This window comes from Crinia signifera, chromosome 4, assembly GCF_055691185.1.
Source record: "Crinia signifera chromosome 4, ASM5569118v1, whole genome shotgun sequence".
Taxonomy (NCBI): domain Eukaryota; kingdom Metazoa; phylum Chordata; class Amphibia; order Anura; family Myobatrachidae; genus Crinia; species Crinia signifera.
In genome coordinates this window covers 201478686-201494341 of record NC_139220.1, presented here as the reverse complement: position 1 = coordinate 201494341, position 15656 = coordinate 201478686, and the positions used below count along the sequence as shown (strand labels likewise).

Here is a 15656-nt window from a genome sequence, read left to right as displayed (position 1 = left end):
TCAAACCATACTGTATACTGGTAGGCTCGCTGGCTAGTGTGTAAGTGTGTGTGTCCATGGGCAGTTTAGTTGTGCCAAGTGGTTCTGATCTACCATCATATTCTTTGTTTCTATAAACATTTCTAAAACACTGTCTTCCATTTCCCAAATTCAAGAATTGCTAATATAGGCCATAAATGTGTTTCATAAATAAATAGATAAAAAAGACAGTGCTATTCTGTAGTTAGCTCTGTGTGTAATTTTCTAAATCACAGGACGTACATCTGTTTATTAGCAAGTAAGACCATTAATTTACTGTTATTTCCCCAGAGAGAAATTAGAGAAACGCAAGCGGTTGTCTCAGCAGAGGGTCAGTCATGACATAGGAAGTAAAACGTGTAAAGGAAGGTTGTTAAAAAATTTCAGCGGCAATAAAGTGCTTCCTTTGCTCATATTGTGTGTTCCTGATCAAAACAGTAACTGTATACACATAAAAGCATAGCTATAAACAGGAAAATGTATGGCACATGATACGTTTTGGTCCTCGGTGTGTTTTGTACTAGATCAAAAGTGATACGCTAAAACAGCATGCGATTTGCACCAGATACGATTTTTGACTTGCGATATGCGATGCACAGGAGTGCACATCACATCACAAGCCAAAAGAAACACTTTGCAATATGAACTGCATGCAATGCATATATCTCTCTACTTATCACAAAATATCTCCCATCTCGACCACTCCGCTCTGCACAAGATCTGCGTCTCTTCTGCACGGATCACCAGCTCCCATTCACTATTACAGGACTTTCATCGGGCTGCTCCCATCCTATGGAATGCCCTTCCACGCACAATAAGACTCTCCAATAGCCTCCAAACATTCAAGCGTTCCCTGAAAACTCACCTCTTCAGGCAAGCCTATAATGTTTAAGTTCTACATGCATAACCCTCTGAGGCACTTATGTATTATATAGCTACCCTTCTGGACTTGTAACTTGGTGGGACTGCTATGGTATTACTGGTGCCTGTCCTTGTGTTTCCCCCTATATCCCTATAGATTGTAAGCTTGCAGCAGGGCCCTCCTACCTCCAAGTCTGTATGTTGTTACCCAGTTTGTTTTATCACTGTCTACTATTGTAAAGCGCAACGGAATCTGCTGCGCTATATAAGAACCTGTAAATAAATAAATAAATAAATGCGTTTTGAACTTAAAAAGTTTAAAACCCATCCGATCATCACTCCGTGTGTGGCCACCTTAATACTCTCCTTCAGAGCTTGATGTATCAAGCTTCCAAAAGTGATATTATGGAGAGTGATAACAGCCAGCCAATCAGCTCCTAACTGTTATGTTACAGGCTGTGTTTGGATAATGACAGGTAGGAGCTGATTGGTTGGATGTTTATCACTCTCCATTTTATCACTTTTTGAAGCTTGATACATCTGGCCCTTAGTGATAAAGCACAGTATGAAAAAAATACATGCAGTATCACTCTTTTTTTATATAGGCCTAATTCAGAACTCCTTTATATGCCGCAGCTGTGCCAAAATATGCAAAAGCAGCAGGAGGCATCTGAAATAAATAGACACTACACGCATGCTTTTGTGATCTGTCGATGCATCTGAAGAAACAGCATTGGATCATTTGTGTGAACATCAGACATCTCAGCAACCCTCATGTTACTAGGGGTGTGCATCATTATGCCGACAGTGTCTAGGTCGACAGTCCATAGGTCAACCACTATTGGTCGATAGGCAAAAGGTCGACACATGAAAAATGTCGACATGCATTAGGTTGCCCTGGTCAAAAGGTCGACGCGGTGAAAAGTTTGACATAGTGAGTTTTTCATTATTATTATTTTGGTTGACATAGGTGGACAGGTACACCGTATTAGTGTACCGTGTCCACTTGCATGACTCGCTGCACTCGTCATACTTCAGGCACGATGCCCCGCTACACTCGGCACACTATTATATTCACCCTCCATGCCCACTGGGATGGTATGAACAAGTCTGTAAAAAAAAAAAAAATCACGAAAAGCTCATGTTGACCTTTTTTTGTCAACCTTTTGCTCATGTTGACCTTTCGACCATGTCGACCTTTTGCTTGTGTCAACCTGTTGGCCATGTCTACCACTGCCTGTTGACCAATAGTGGTGAACCTACTGACTGTTGACCTAATGATCGCGTACTGTTACTAGGATGTCCTTTGATTCACTGCTGCTGGGGCCACACAGCACCTTATATAAATATTTGTATGTATGCATGTATGTTATGTGTAAAATAAAGAGAGTGTAATGTCTATGATCCTACTAGGAGGGGAAGTCAGCTACAGAAGCGATATTGAAGGCTTTCAATTAACTGATTCAAATTTGCAGGGGAGGAGAGGTGCCCTCTTGGGAGCAGGAGCCTGGCGGCAGATTACTCCATTGCCTCCCAGAGTTACGCCTCTGCCTCTAATGTTTTAGTGTTTTGCATGTGATTTGATCTAGATGCGATTTAGTACAAAACATATCGAGTGCACCGTCTCAACGTGTGTGGGCACCTTTAGGGGGCACTGCAGGAGTCATATTAAGAAAAGTATGCATGTGTATACGGCACCAGGTCTACAAGGGTACCACTATCTCTTTGAACCGCACTGTACCCTTGGGGGTACTATTGTGAGGCCAAGCCCCTTCCTTGTGAGAGCACACTCCTTTTTTGTCCCAATAAGATTTTGATACCATCAAGGTGTATCAAAATTAAAATTTTCTTACCAAATAAATAAAGCTGGTGCCAGCTCTAGTCAACACAGATACAGATCTGCATATGTGAAGTATAGAGCCTGCCTATGTGCATGTATGTAAACTATTAGGTTTACAAACATTTCTGAATCAGGCCACACAATGCATATTACAAAAAGTAATCAAGAGACAGAACATGCCTGGGACCCATAGCCCTGTAGTTTAGCAGAGAGTACACAGGCATCTCAAGCTCCATATGACACACATCCCACAAAGATCTGATATATGACCAAATAACCAACAATAGGCTGAGAGTGATAAACAACCAGCCAAACAGCTCATACCTGTCATGTTACTGTCTGGGTTTGAAAATGACAGTTAGGGGCTGATTGACTGGAAGTTTATCACTTCTGTATCACTTTTGGATGCCTGTGCAATGAAATTATGTAGATTTCATTCAAATTCAGTCCCATCGTTTTAATGAGAGTCTCAACTCTCCATGCTCCTTTCAGCTCCATTTATCCCAAATACCCAACACTGCAATAAAATGATACAGAATTGAACCAAAAACAGATCTATATTATTTAAGGTGCCCATACACGGGCCTTATTTTGGTTAATTCTTTCTGACAAAATCCTTCTTAGATGGACAAAACCATGTGCACTGCAGGGGGGGCAGATGTAACATGTGCAGAGAGAATTAGATTTGGGTGAGTAATTTTGTTTCTGTGCAGGGAAAATACTGACTGCTTTATTTTTACACTGCAATATAGATCTCACTTTGAAGTAAAACCCCACCCAAATCTAATTCTCTCTGCACATGTTACATCTGCCCCACCTGCAGTGCACATGGTTTTGCCCATCTAAGAAGGATTTTGTCAGAAAGAATGAACCAAAATAAGGCCCACCAGTGGTGTATTGGGGCAATCCGCCGTTCCCATGACGGTCATGTAGAAGGATCATGAATATTTAATGTGTAAAAATCCCAATCCTTCGATCCTTGTGGGTATCGCAGAATCGCAACTTTTTAACATGCTTAATATCCCCATACCCCAACAGAACGGCAGCGCCAGTGGGTCATGGGATTGAGCCCACAGGTGTATGGGCACCTTTAGCTGCTGCATGGCCGCTAAAGTTAAAAAATATGTTGCAAGGCTGAGATGAGTAATACATGGGATGAGTAATAAAGGAAAATGTTGTGATTTGCAGTACTCCCTATATGTACTGACCCCAGCACACTCACTGATAGGTCTATTCAATACACAGGTACTGGATAGTGAATTCCAGGTTATCTTGAATGAGAATTCATCCCTGATGGTGAAGTCTATTGCCAGTTCTTCTTGATTGTAAAAGCTACTAATGTGTATCACCCGCTACAGCTCTCAGTGGAACTCTAGTGAAGACCTCCCCATGAGAACATATACTGTAACACTGAACACCTCTTATAACTATTTTTGTAAGGCCATAGCAGACTACTAACAGCCCATGTGTTTTTAGGTGTATCCATGATTAAACAAAGGTGTCCACTTCGACTTTTGAAAAAGTTGAATCAGCATGGTCGAAAACGGCTGCTGGATAGTCCAATCGGTGGCTGTTTTCAAGCAAATGATGTTGGATTGGCCCTGGTTCCAAATGTCAGAAATGTTCTGACAGTGGAATGAAACATTGAACTCCCCCCCCCCCCCCCATAGCTCTGAATACTTGTGCAATGCATATACCATTATGCAGTGCACACCAACATGCCCCTACAGAAGCACATTTTTTTTATCCAAGCAGAAAATTGACAGAAACATATATAATCCAGTCAGTATAACATGATACATTCAACATATGCATAACAATATTTTTATCATTTTTATCATTGATCACAAACAGTTTGAAGAGTATGTCTATTGTCTTTTTTTCTTTTTTGTTACTACTTGCAAGTACTTGAGGTTCATTGTGTGAGCCCCATCGGCCCAGGAGATTGTTTGTTCATCTGTTTGTCAGAATGTAATTATTAAGCACATCAACCAAAACTGGAGCATCCAGACAGTCTAATATTCTCTCCTCACACTCCTCCTGTTGTATCCCTCCACCCCTAAAGAAAATGATTCTTAATCAGCTTGTTATTCTTTATAACAACAGTTTTTATAATCTGAAGAACAGCTCTTTTATTGCATCGTGTGATTTTAAAGACAACTGGATTTAATTTACTCAGTGAAAAGATGCAGACAGCTGCTGCTTCAGATTCCTAGCCTCAAATGCAAGTCTTCAATCTGTGTCCTATTGAAGCACTGGTATTAGCTTCAGGTAAGGGATGAATACATAGGTTTACAGAGTGTTTTAAAGGGAGTGAAGTTAAATTATTTAAAGAAGCACCCTTATCATCAGCATCAGAGTCGAACTAGTGGGGGGGGGGGGGGGGAGTGTATGGTTCGGTATAGGCTGTGGGGAGGGGGCTGGGTGGGGTTAGGCTGCAGGGGGTGGTGAATGGTTGGGCTGTAGAGGGTGTGTATAGATAGAGTTAGTCTATGGGGGTGCATAGATAGGCTACTGGGGTGTGTATAATTAAGGTTAGGCTGAGGGTGCGGGTGTATAGTTACAGTTAGGCTGCAGGGGAGGGGGGTGTATATGGTTAGTTAAGCTGGGCGGGTTAGGGTTTGTGCCCCCATTTTTAGTTTATTTCTTTGGCACCCCCCTATAATATATTCAATTGTTTCTGTGCTTCAAGCTCCAGTTTTATTTAATTTTAATAAGTCTTGTGCGCCCCCCTCTTATAATTTTCAATGTTTCCGCCAGTGCCCCCCCCCCTCCCCTTAAAGTAACTTACCCCTGGAATGGCATTGCTGCTTTCTGTGATGCTCCTCCACTCCTCCTGGAGCCCCCCCGTGCTCAGCCTCAGAACACTGACAGCAATTGACTTCCTGTCTGGGCTTGGCTCCGAGACTGAGAGCAGCAACAGGCATCCTTGCGATTGGCTGCCTGTTGCTATGGCTGCCGAAGGAGGACAGTCACCGGACGGAATGGATGCAGAAATAAAGGGCACTGTTGCCGCTGCCTCTGCATCCATGTTTGTCCCACACGCACCTGCCGCCCTGCCATCATCCATGTATCCCCCAACCGCCCGCTAGCGGCGCTGCACAATAAAAAAAAATGAACTTTGTCATGCCAGGCAGAAGGCGGCACCGGGCCCCTATAATCCCTTGGGCCCCGGTGCACAGCACCGTCTGCACCGGCAGTAGTCTCGCCCCTGAGCAGCATTTTAGTATACATTCATTACCACTTAATTTTTACAAAAGCAAGTGAAAATTAAGATTTTCACCTATTTTTCTAATTGATGTGCCAGACACATTCATCAATCACACTGTATAACGAAGGAGAGATATGACCGATATCTCCCAGTTACAATTCTCCCTCCATAATTTCTACAGGCGGGAGTACTTTACTTTGATATAGAACAGGATCCTAAAACAAATAAGTAGTTAAAAGGAAAATGCAAATCCCAATCTGTAAATTCATACAGTAGTATAAAAAGGCAGCCTTAATGTTACAGCGAACTTAGGACCTTATTTGGGGGGTTCCCATGGGAGCATCCCTCTGCCACCCCATGCCCCCCGCCCGCACTCGTAGGTGCGAACTGGGGGGTGAACAGAGAGTTCGCCTGCCTGCTCGCACCAGGCATCTGCACATGCATATAAATGCGCATACGAATGCACAGGAGTGCGAACAGAATGGAGTAATCTCATTTTAAATTGTATTTCACTGCTACATTGTGCCTTTATACAAAATATATGTTGTACAAAGTGATATGCTCTATGTTATAGTCTTTTTTACTTAAAAAAAAATACGATGTGGATTTTCAGTATCAAAAAACCCCATCCATTAAGTTGACCAAACACACGTTTTGTAATACAGCGGCAATAATGTGTTTATAGAAAAGATATACATACTTAAAGGTGGTAATAGTGCATACTTACATACTCTCCTGGAAGGTGCAGAATACTCATGATACTTTGGTCACCACCCACATCCCCAGAAACCTGGCTAAATCTACTGAATCTAGCCAATTTCATGTGAAGTGGGCAGGATAGGGAGAGAACATTGGGAATTGCAGCTCTGTTTTAAGGGCGCAGGGCTAAATAATTAAGAAATTAAAAATTTTGCCCCATCACTGTGTGTGGGTGTGTGTGTGTATGTATGTATGTATGTGTGTTTGTATGTATGTATGTATGTATGTATGTGTGTTTGTATGTATGTATGTATGTATGTATGTATGTATGTATGTATGTATGTATGTATGTATGTATGTATGTATGTATATATATATGTGTATATATATATATATATATATATATATATATATATATATATATATATGTATGTATATATATATATATATATATATGCATGCCTCCTTTATGTCTGGCACTCCCTGCTTCTTGTTATTGATATGCCCGGTTGCCTTTCCCTGTGGGACAAAGTCCACCAATATGTACCAGCAAATGATGGGAGTCACTCCGGGACTTGTGAATCAAAGGTGTAGTTTAATGGTGTTCCATGGTCTACGCCGTTTCGGGCATATGCCCTTCGTCAGGACCAAAACACAACAAAGTGTACCAAAGTCTATATATAGTGCTGGTATATATATATATATATATATATATATATATATATATATATATATATATATATATATATATATATATATATATATATATATATATATATATATATATATATATATATATATATATATATATATATATATATATATACACACACACACACTCACAGTACAGATACAGTACATACAGCTATACATACACATTTTTCATTCAATTTTGTCACAACAGCAGACATTTTATACAACAGATATACTTACAATATAGGCTTGCATATATTAGAACTGGACATCAAATTAGTTGTTGGGTCCAATCATATTGCTCAGATTTCATTTTAACACACCATTATATATATATAAATTCTCACAATGCTGGCACACCAAATAATGACTCCAGGTAGTGTTATATACCAAAATTTCAATGTGTTCTTTGCATTGTTCGTCAGGGTGCTTACTACTGTATAATCCTGTCCTACCTGGAGTCGTTATATAGAGTGACACCTTTGTGAGCAAAACATGATGGGCCTTATTTTGGTTCATTCACTCGGAAGCGTGCATGCACCCTTGTGAATGATCCAAACCCTGACTCGCAAATGGTCAGCCCACACCATTGATTCGCATGCTGAATTTGCAAGGCTTGCGAAAGGATGTTTTACATAAACATCCATTCACATGCCAGTGGGAACCTTCCCATCTTTTGATGGTCGCCGACCATCGAATGATGGCAAAGGCACACGCATGTGTAAGGGTGGCCCAGACCACTCATACATATGAGCGAAGAAATGCAGGGAATTGGGCAGGCAGCTGACATCCGGCTTTGTCAGCAGTCCGCCCTCTGCAGGTGTGTCACGACCACATTAGCATATTAGCATATGTACGCCCAGCATTTTAATGGGAACGCCCATGAAACGTAGGGCGTACACATACAGTATGCTAATGCCCCAGCCCAGCACCCCACGCCCCTCTCCACCCCCTGCTCGCAAGGCTGGGAGCGTGCACTCGGCGAATGAACCAGAATAAGGCCCAGAATAAGGCCCAGATGATGCCCGGCACTCACAGAGACTCTTACACAACTTGTATGGTGCACACAATCCCGGAGGAAATAATATGAAGCAACTACAGTGTGGCACTCATAACAAAGCATGCTGGCAAATAAAGCAGACCCACACATTTGCCTGCATGCTTTGTTACAAGAACCACACTGTGGGGGTTATTCTAGTTCACTCGCAAAGGCACAAACACTCTCTAATGGACAAAACCCTATACACTGCAGGTGGGGCTGATGTAACATAAAGAGAGAGTTAGATTTGGGTGCATTTAATGTTTCTGTGCAGAGTAAATACTGGCTGCTTTATTTTTACACTACAATATAGATAACAGTTTGAGGTACAAACCTCACCCAAATCTAACTATCTCTGCACATGTTACACCAGCCCCACCTGCTGTGCATATAGTTTTGTCCATTAGAGCGTGTTTGTGCCTTTGCGAGTGAGCTCGAATAACCCCCTGTGTATTTGCATTATATATATGCACCCACACACACACATATTGTATGGATATGTAACTATATAAATATACTGTATATTACATAAAATAACTATCCCTTCTTACTGTAAATATGTTTATTAGGTAATAACAAATTGTGTTCTTGTACGGTCTTCTGGCTGATTTAAGACATAAATCACTTTTTAATATGAACATAATTGAAAAGAATTGCTTATTTGACACTTTCCTAGGAGGCCAGAAGCTACATCGTACACTCCACATCTTGAAACCCTGCCAAGATATGTACAGTATGGGGGATAATTCATACTTTGGCAAGGAAATTATATTGAGACATACTCAAAAGGAATTACATTCAAGTTACCATGTTTATTCTCTAAAGCAAATACAATAAGTTTTATGTAATTTTGGTTTTCCTCATGTATAGAAATCTATTTTGTAGCTAAGGCGAATGTGGAAATCATATAACTACAAAACTAAATGCAGAGCTGGTCTAAAAGAACAAGCAATGAGAAGTAGTTCCTATGTAAAACTATAGGCTGGACCACAAATGTCTAAAACTGTGTAGACATCAGACTTTGATATCATTCACATCGCCTCCTAAGGTTGGTCGTACATGAAGCTCAATCTGATATTGCCATTGATTTCAGTTTATCACGCAGTGTATAAGCACTACCTACATTTATAGTAAGTAAGTTTTATTTATATAGCCCACTTTCTCCAACAGGACTCAAGGTGCTTTACAGACATTAAAAATAATGCACATACTGTAATACAAAGGGTTGTCAGAACGAGCAACAATGGCAGCACAGTTATACATCAGACATACAGATATGCACTAGATGCATTCTAATGAGGGACATGGACAACATACTGTATATTTACTGAGCTGTACAGCACCCAGGCAGCCATTCAGCAGCACCACATGGTGATTGCACCAGCCAGATAGGTAGACAAGTAAAACAGTACAGATATAGGACACGTACAGATATATGCTAGATGTATCCTGATGGGGGACACGGACATGGGGCACACAGTGTAGGCCGCGGCTGGCAGGCTGTGCACAGCAGAGGCGCAGCACATGGTGTGGGATAACAAGAATAAAATGTAAGAGAATACTACAGTGGCATAAAAGGCAGTATTAAGACAGTGGTACAGATGGAGTAGGTCTCATCCTTGCTGGCGGGTTGCCAGGACGTCCCCTCTGGCGACCCGCCAGCAGCCTCGCCAGCGAATATACTGAGACGCGCGTGCGTCTCACGCGCACGCGCGTCTCAGTCTCCGTCGCCAGCGCAACGGAAACCCTGTCTGTCTCCGCCTCAGGGAGACGGTTAGGGGGGCTTGGGGGGGGTGCGGGCAGGCGGCGGGGACCCCGGGTTACCGCCGGCAAGCTGGCGGGGACCCGGGAGAACGGATGGAAGTGCCATCGGAAGGGGACGCGCGTGCCATTCGTGCGCACGCGTCCCCTTCTCGCCACCGCCATGGCGCTGGCGGGGGATGGCGGCTGGCGACGCCAGCGACATCCCCTGCCAGGATGAGAGCTGCTCCATCTGTAGGTCAAAAAAATATTCACATGTTTCGGATTATATATATTATACAGAATATATCATTAATGATCTAATGATGCATGATATATAGTTAGGTCATTTGTAAGATTGCACAGTGTGTATGCACTATATCATTATTTGTCCAGGAATTTAAGGGAAATTGTTGACAACATTGTGTCATTTGTATATCATCTGATTTGTACCCAGCTTAAAAGCAGCAGACATCATTCTTGATTCAAACTGTAAGATACAAAACATCACAATGTTTGCAAGAAGTAGTTGCAATTTCTAGACAGATTTTTCAACTAAACATTTACAAACGATGGGTTCAAAAAGCAAGTGGGATGATTTCAAAGAATACGTGTATCTAAATTCTACAAGGATAAATATAACAAAGCCATAAACCAAACTACACCAACATACATATCTTCTCTTATCTCAAAGTATCTTCCAACACGATCTCTACGCTCCTCACAAGATCTGCATGTCTCATCAACACTCATTACTTGCTCCCATTCCCGATTGCAAGACTTTCTTAGGGCTGCATCCACTCTGTAGAATGCCCTCCCAAGCACAATAAGACTCTCCCCTAGTCTCCAAACCTATAAACGTTCCCTGAAAACTCATCTCTTCAGGCAAGCTTATCAAATTCCAGAACCAGTCACGGAACCTTGCATTCTGGTGGAATTGATGCAATAAAGAATACAGTATCTATCCTTATGTATCAATGCCTATTTCCCTATAGATTGTAAGCCTGCGAGCAGGGCCCTCCTACCATTTGACTGTCTGTAAATACCCTGTTTGTTGTATCACTGTCTCCTTTTGTAAAGCGCAATGGAATATGCTGCACTTTATAAGAAACTGTTAATAAATAAATAAAATAATAAAATATAGATGTGTTTAATGTATGCCACACAAACTAGGGGCATATTAATGAGCAAGGGGACTCAAGTGTAGCAGGCCCCACCCCTGAGCAGCACCCACCCCCTCACCATCTTACCTTGCATTAGAAAACATGTCCCTCATCTTCCATGATGCCACCTTCCCTGTGATAATCAAAATGGTGCACAATAAAGTACACAATCTACCGATGCCCAGAGCCATCTTCTCGAATAGGTCAGAGGGATGGCTCCATGGTGGAAAAGGGTCCCATTTGCCTGCACAAGGTAAGTGCACTTTGGGAGCAGGACCTGAGTACACACCACACCCTAAACCCATTATAAATATGTATATGACATGAACTTCTCTATCCATGATAATGAAGTCCTTAATTTAGATTATTATATATGTGGTTTAAATTATTTATAATCTCTTCCATTTCTTTTTTACACTTCTCTCAATGATTGAGTAGAGGAAGATTACAGCGACTGCCTTAATACAGAGTACAGAGGTTGTGTCCCACAACCTCAAAATGTGCAAATTTTGAGATTAATAAAGTCTTTTTTTTGTATCTACAATTATTTTATCAAAGTTAATTAAAAGCATATCAAATTATAATTAACAGCAAGAAAAATCTCTAATGAGCATTTATTCATTTTGTTAGTATTATATCACCAAAATATTGCAAAGCAAAGTTCATTGAGTGTGTCATGATACGGATAGAAAAAAAATACAATGGAATGAACAGAACTTAAATATTACTTAAATATTAATATTTTATTACCCCCTCTAGCAGTACTAGTCATGTTAGTCCATCTGACTATAGTATCTGCTAATTCTACTGATGATGGCAAAACGCAATACAATATTTAGCGCATGCTTGGATAATTCTATCTAAGCGGTAAGCTCTACCACTATGTTATCATATTGTATGGTTAACATTGGACTATAATAGAGAGCTATTTACTATGCCCTGCATTCAAGGGATAGAATAACATTGGCGGACATGTTCTTATACGAAGCTTGATGTACTATGTTTATTTTCATTGTAAAGCTGTATTTTAATGCCACAATACAATAAAATATATTGGAAAAAAATACAATGAGGTCCATTCACAGCAGATTAACCCTGTTGTGAACCGTGATGTTAAATTACTGCAATGAGGCCACTGAACAGAAATACTGATCGTGCTGCAATATCAGGATCAGCTCCAAATAAAGGATAGAATTAAATGAATTTGAAGTTGCCCAGTAACATACCTATCTGAAAGTCTGCCAATTACCACCGGTAAAACTTCGGGAGCAGATACAGGTTGGTATGTTTCCTGCAAAGTTGCCGCCTTTTTTAATCTCTCTGGGAGAAGCCCAGAGGGTTGCCCACCTTTCCTGGAGGCCGGGAGGGGGAACTGATTTTCGGGACCCTCTCAACCATTCCGGGAGGGTAGGCAACCCTGGTTTCCTGATGTTTTGCCAATGTTTTTCTGGCTATCTAATTGCATCGCCCAATAAAAGACTTGTTTTGATGCAAAAACACATAAGGGCTGTTTCTGGGATTTTACTTTGCTTGTCTGAAGCAGGCAAACAAAATCCCAGATAAATTGTGGCACACACACCAGATTATCTTGGCTAATTACATAGCACTGAGTGGGCCTATTACCCAAGATCAGCAATCACAGGTAATAGGATATCACCCCAAAATAACTAAATTTAAGCATTGGCATGGCTGAAATTATATAGATAATATTTCATAGATACCACTGTATGAAGACATTTTGTGGCTTCCATTTAAAAATATAATATTCACCTTTTTTTTTATGTTTGTTAACCATAAGATATCTATTGTAAGCTTTTCATGAGCAATGCTCCATATTAATTTCAGTGATGCTATGTTCAATATAACGTCAATTTTCCTAAGACCTGAGAATTGTTTAAAGAGAAAGGCTAAATGATTTGAGTGATTGGTGGTTGGAGGGAGCAGAGTGTTGGGGGGGTTGAATAATTGCTGCTGGATGCTGGATCTGAAGAAAGCATGACAGGGGTGATGACAGTTTGAGGAGCTGTTTCCTGTGTAGGTAAAGGGGTGTTTGAAAAATCCTTTGTTAAAAATAACCTTAGATTTAAGCTTTGTCCTTTACTGCTATCACCTCTAAAGCAGTAAAGCATTCATTTTCTCTTAGATGGATTACAACATACACATCTATCTAGTTTTTGGCCAGTCTCACAAAAGGATGCCAATGACAGATGCATTCAGTTTAAACTTCAAAGACAACGATTAGCGGAAGCAACAGATGGAAACAAACCTGCTTCAATATGTAATGATTTTTGTTTTTTAGCTTATCCCTATTGCCAGATCTCTTCCAGAAAGGGCAAATGAGGAATCAAGAATTCTTTTTTTTTTTTTCACATGAGCACACTGGAAAACCTTAACCCATTCGGTTTCTATTCTATTTAATCTTGTCTGGGCATACCCAGACTCAGCTTTGTGTGATACTGAGGGATTTACGGACAGTGCCAGTGGGTGGGGAGATGGATTGTAGATTGTAGTATTGGCTTCACAAACTTAGCAAAACAGCATTTACATTTCGTTTTTTTTAAGTTAATATTATCACAAACATTTCCCCTCAATCATCAATAGAGACTAAAAGGACATTCTACTCCCTTTGATAACCAATGTTTAGCGGTCTACTCTCTACAAACCAGCTGAAAGAAAGTGGGAGGAACATACTGTACTTGCTGCTTTTTCCATGTTTCAGGGGCGAATGGTGTATATAAAGATTGTGATTAGCCTTACTGCCCAAACATTCTTTGCATCGCAAATTTTTAATTCATTTTCAAAAAGCAGACAGCTGTATTTGCAAAAATGTGGTCAACATGGCCAATGGCCAATAGTCCTTTCAGGTGTACCAGGTCCCCAATGACTTAGGTGCGTCCTCAATGTACAAATAAAACTACTGGAAGTAATCAAACTATATTGCTGTTGTATGCAGACCACTGTGATGTGCGACATTTGCACATCTGTGTGCGATTTAGTCTGCATCTGTGTATAACAGGGCTCTGATGTGATGGTTTTTAGAAGTGGAGAAGTTGCCGTGGAATACATCACTATGCTATAAAATGTATATAGTATTTAGCTAAAAACACAGAAGAAAACCCAAAAGACAACAACATTTTTAGTACAAAATAATGCCCCGTACATTCTATAGGACATGCGGAACCGCCGATATCGTTAATGATATCACTGGTATCGTGAAACTAACGACCTGCAGGCATAGTATATCGTTCAGTGATGTCACCCGGAACCCCATTGGACATGAAGTCATTGATTATATCGATTTGACTGCTTGTTCAGACGATTGAGGTTTTTGTTAACTATTTGCGGGAGCACACATTGTTATTGACATAGTGGGTACACACTGAATGATATGCATGATGATGTCGTTAAAGATGTCATTATGGTGTATGTCTTTAACGAAAATCGTGCAGTATGTACCCCTCTTCCGAAGAGGGCATGTATAGTACAAGCCTATAAATGATTTTCACCTTAAGTGAAAGTACCATTTAATGGGGTAAGGAGGGACTGAATAGTAAGTGTACACAGTATGGAATGTATTCTATTATATTGTATTAAAGGCAATTAAGTCTACGTTTTCCATGAGTTTAGTACCAATTAAAACTGCTAATGTCATATAACTACCTATTGTGGCACAATATACTGCATTGCCATTTCAGCACACAATTTAATTGGCATCTCGGTAAAGAACAGTGTGTACTTTGATTAAATGTATTCATGTAGCTCATTTTATTATACAAAATGTAAATTAAGCAGCTTGCACTCTGAAAATACATGAATATACTCTATAAATATAAATGAAAAGGCTATATGCCAGAGATAATTATCGTTACTAAGAGAAAACTTAATGTATCTGTAATAATAAAGTTTTGAATCATAATTATGTAAGTGCTTTGTGACACAAGAAAAAAGAATGGCAGTATTACTTTGCAATGGATAGATTTCTATTGTTAATACAGTGTTTTGCAACCTACTTGCCTTATCAAGGCATCTCTTATGTGGTCCAACCGTTCTTCCAGATTCTCAGCCTGAAAACTGTGATGAAAATAGTGGATATTAAACTTTCATGCTTCTCTAGCTACATCTAAAAATATACTAGCGTATTAAATATTCACCAGTAAACAGGCACTTTAGTGATATCTACCAAGAAAGTTAGAATGCAACAACACATTCATTACAAAATACATAAATAGAGTCGTTAAAAAACAAACAAAAATAAACGGTCAGGCTGGTAAAGGCCGCAACGTCAAAAAAGAAAAAGAATATTGTGTCGTCGAGGCTGCATTAATTAATATCACACACCTATTGTGTATAGTTTAGTATAATTTTCATATATCAACCTGATGTTCTGTGTAG

The 15656-nt window shown here is 40.2% G+C and overlaps 1 protein-coding gene across 40 annotated transcripts in view; it reads right to left on the bottom strand.

Moving 5' to 3' along the window:
- CELF2 (CUGBP Elav-like family member 2) overlaps positions 1-15656 on the bottom strand; it is a 448556-nt gene that overhangs the window by 333192 nt on the left and 99708 nt on the right. For 27 of the 40 annotated variants that reach the window (XM_083183415.1, XM_083183416.1, XM_083183444.1 and 24 more), the window contains exon 2: positions 15279-15335. The exons of the other annotated variants lie outside the window; for them this stretch is intronic. In XM_083183415.1, coding sequence (XP_083039541.1) covers positions 15279-15335 — 57 coding nt within the window. The remainder of the gene's footprint in view (positions 1-15278; positions 15336-15656) is intronic. 40 annotated transcript variants of the gene reach the window in all.